We start from the raw sequence: 3,306 nt of genomic DNA on the forward strand, positions 1-3,306 counted from the left end.
CAGGGCCGTAGTTCTTCCACCAATCATTCTAAGATTCCTCAGTCCTAGGCTCTGCATCGCTCTCCCAATGAAAGGAATGATGGATGGTGTCGTCGCTCGGCCTCCGCCATGACACAACTCTAGCTAGTCCCAAGTGCCCTTGCTCTTGCTCATGTTGTTGTTGGTTGGTCCATCCCTAGTGTTGGCTTTGTGTGGCTTGAGGCCACTTCTTCTAAATGGTCTTTCCTTACCTAGCCTTGGCAATTTCACCTCCCAGGACTGAGGAGGAAAAATATAAGGATAAAGGTGCTACTGATGATGGGTGGTCTCTACCCAACCCACCTGTTAACCCCACTAATATATGGGGTTCAAATGATCACCAAAATCCTCCTCCCTCGGCTGGTACTGCTCTTGTAGCATGAGGTTGTTTATATTGTTTATTTTTTATGAATAGTTTGTAAGTTGTTCGATCTTAGTGCTATGTGAACTTTCGTGTGATGATCTTGTAACCTCTGATCCTTTCTTTTTGTAAATATGTAACTTTAATATTTTAATTAATAAAGAAGGGATTATTCGTCAAATATAATAAACTATTATAAATCAATTTTGATTCTAGAATCATACATTTAAATATACATTGGACTCTACAATTATATATTTAAATATTACTAATTTTTTTCATTCCTTAGAATTAATAGATAATTAAGAAATTGAGTGAGGAAAGAATGAAAGTGGTGTTGTATGCCTATTATTTACTTTTGTGAGTGAGATTCTACTAAGAGCATGATGATGGCGGGGCCTCCGTTTGTCTCATTATGTTCCAACAGTAGGAGGAGAGATAAGTACCGGGAGAGCTCTTCCATTGGAAGAGTATCTCTGTTGTAACTCCATGAGAATTAGTCAGACAGTCTCGGCTCAGCATTATGCGAAATATTCTCAAATTCATTCATCGCATTAATTTGGATGCAACTCATAAATTAATCCCGCTTTCTGAACCAAAGGAGTCTATAATTTCCTCACATATCAATACTCTCTGCAAGGATGGAAAACTGATAGAGGTTATGTCTGTGCTCCAGCAAACGGACCGTCAACAAGTCAATCTCAATGCCCAAAATTATCTTTTCATATTGCAGGTATGCACCAGCATGAAAGCCTTCACACAAGGGAAGCTACTCCATGCGCGTTTACTTACTGCAGGACTTGAACAAAATGCACATTTGGCTGCTACACTTGTTAGTATGTATGCCATGTGCAGGAATTTGGAAGATGCACGCCGTGTGTTTGACAAAATGTCCAAACGGAATGTTTTCTTGTGGAATGCCATGATCAGTGGGTATGCCAAAAATGAGCTTTCTCAGCAGGCATTGGCTCTTTATTGCGATATGCGAGGGTCAGACATACAGCCCAACAATTATACTATCCCGTGCGCTCTCAAGGCATGTGATAGTTTATTGCAGGGAAAGCAGGTTCATAGTTATGTATTCAAAAGTGGGTTTGAGTTAGATATGGTTGTGTGCTGTGCTATTATAAACATGTACGCTAGATTTGGGTATATAGAATCTGCACGACGAGTGTTTGACAAAAGACCTCAAAGAAATTTTGTGCTATCTTGGAATGCAATGCTTTCAGGATATGCTCAAAGTGGGTTTTCTGTCGAGGCATTGAAACTCTTTCGTCAAATGCTTCTGGACGGCATTGATTCGAGCCCTGTGACTCTTGCAATTGTGCTGCCAGTTTGTTCGTACTTTGAGAATCTCCAATTGGGTAAGAGAATTCACGGTTTTGTAGTCCGAATGAGATTTGATTTGGATATTTTCGTGGGAAGTGCTCTTATCGACTTGTATGCCAAATGCAGATGTGTAGAGGGAGCCAGTCAATTGTTTGACAAAATTCCAGAAGCAAATGTTGTTTCATGGACTGCAATGATTGCATGTTATGCTCGGAATGAACATGCTAATGATGCCTTGAAATGCTTTCGTCTAATGCAGTTGGCAGGCGTGAAGCCTAATGAGGTAACCACATTGAGTGTTTTGCCTGCATGCACCCAATTAGCAGCTTTCCAACAAGGAAAGCAAATCCATCAGTATGTACTCAAGATTGGATATATGACCAGCATTTCTGTTGGAAATGCACTTATAGATATGTATTCGAAGTGTGGTAGTATAAATATTGCTTATCGAGTGTTTGACAAATTAATTGATAAGAATGTAGTGTCATGGAGTACAATAATTACAGGTTTTGGAATGCATGGGAAGGGTGAAACAGCACTAAAGTTATTTAACCAAATGCAATATACAGCCATTGAGCCAGACTATGTAACATTTATAGGAGTTCTTTCTGCATGTAGTCATGCAGGTCTGGTGGATGAAGGCTGGCGATATTTCAATATGATGAGGGAAAGCTATGGTATCTCACATGTAGTGGAACACTATGCCTGCATGGTGGACCTTCTTGGTCGAGCAGGGCAGCTGCATGAAGCTCAAACTTTAATAGAGAAGATGCCATTAGAACCAAGTTCTAGCGTATGGGGAGCCCTGCTTGCTGCTTGCAGAGTTCACACCAATTTAGAGCTAGGAGAGCATGCATTTAAGTGTCTTCTCAAGTTAGAACCTGAAAATGTAGGAAACTATATATTGCTTGCAAATATCTATGCTGCAGTTGGGATGTGGGATAGGGTGGCAAAGGTGAGGACAATAATGAAAAATAGATGCTTGAGGAAAGTGCCTGGGTATTGCTGGATTTCGGTGAAGAACACTGTCCATACTTTCCTTGTAGGAGATGAATCACCGCAAAAAATGAATAATATCAATGCTATACCGAAGAATTTGGTACCGAGATGATGGCAGTGGTGTGTTTTCATTGCACACTGTATGACAATGGTTAACAACTGGTGTTTATAAGATGCTAACAAGAGAATCATAATTAGATTACAACAAATTTCTGATCACCTTTCCATGCAAATCCACCAGATGATGTGGAATTTTGTTAATATGTTTCATCAGTGTTGTTTTGACTTCATCTAATTGGTTGTTAGTTACAAAGAGAAGGGACGGCATTTGAAACTTTTGGTGTTAGTTACAAAGAGAAGGGATGGCATTTGAAACTTTTGGTGTTAACCAATATTTACAACTAACACAATTTTTAGGTCTAATCTTTATATATAAAAAATATAGGAACTTGGTTTTAGAACTTCAAAATGTCTTTTTGTTAGCAACTTGTTAGCAACTTGGTTGGTTTTTAAATCCATTAAAAAGCTCATATTAATCATTCTCTCCCACCTTTAAAAAAACTAATATCAAAAAATAGTTCCTCCATTGTACTCAATTG

At 39.0% G+C, this 3,306-nt stretch overlaps 1 protein-coding gene and 1 pseudogene across 2 annotated transcripts; both read left to right on the plus strand.

Annotated features, from left to right (window-relative positions):
• The first annotated feature begins 749 nt into the window (after window positions 1-749).
• On the plus strand, window positions 750-2,916 carry LOC149529360 (pentatricopeptide repeat-containing protein At2g33680-like). 2 transcript variants are annotated; one of them, XR_016359062.1, is made up of 3 exons: window positions 750-1,743; window positions 1,835-1,991; window positions 2,327-2,446. XR_016359062.1 is itself a non-coding variant. In XM_089811034.1 (2 exons), exons 1-2 carry the CDS (start codon window positions 903-905, stop codon window positions 1,840-1,842), a joined length of 849 nt encoding a protein of 282 aa, XP_089667160.1. In that variant the 5' UTR covers window positions 750-902; the 3' UTR covers window positions 1,843-2,916. The 2 variants fall into 2 exon arrangements, 1 of the variants encoding a protein (XP_089667160.1); XM_089811034.1 differs by having other exon boundaries at window positions 1,835-2,916.
• LOC149529361 (pentatricopeptide repeat-containing protein CRR2, chloroplastic pseudogene) lies at window positions 1,902-2,819 on the plus strand (annotated as a pseudogene).
• Window positions 2,917-3,306: the final 390 nt, after the last annotated feature.

The sequence above is a fragment of the Cupressus sempervirens genome, chromosome 11 (assembly GCF_028749045.1).
Source record: "Cupressus sempervirens isolate cs-2001-9-10 chromosome 11, ASM2874904v1, whole genome shotgun sequence".
NCBI classification, from domain to species: domain Eukaryota; kingdom Viridiplantae; phylum Streptophyta; class Pinopsida; order Cupressales; family Cupressaceae; genus Cupressus; species Cupressus sempervirens.

Coding starts and splice junctions, on each gene's coding strand:
- LOC149529360 (XM_089811034.1), top strand. CDS start 903: ATGCGAAATATTCTCAAATTCATTCATCGCATTAATTTGGATGCAACT.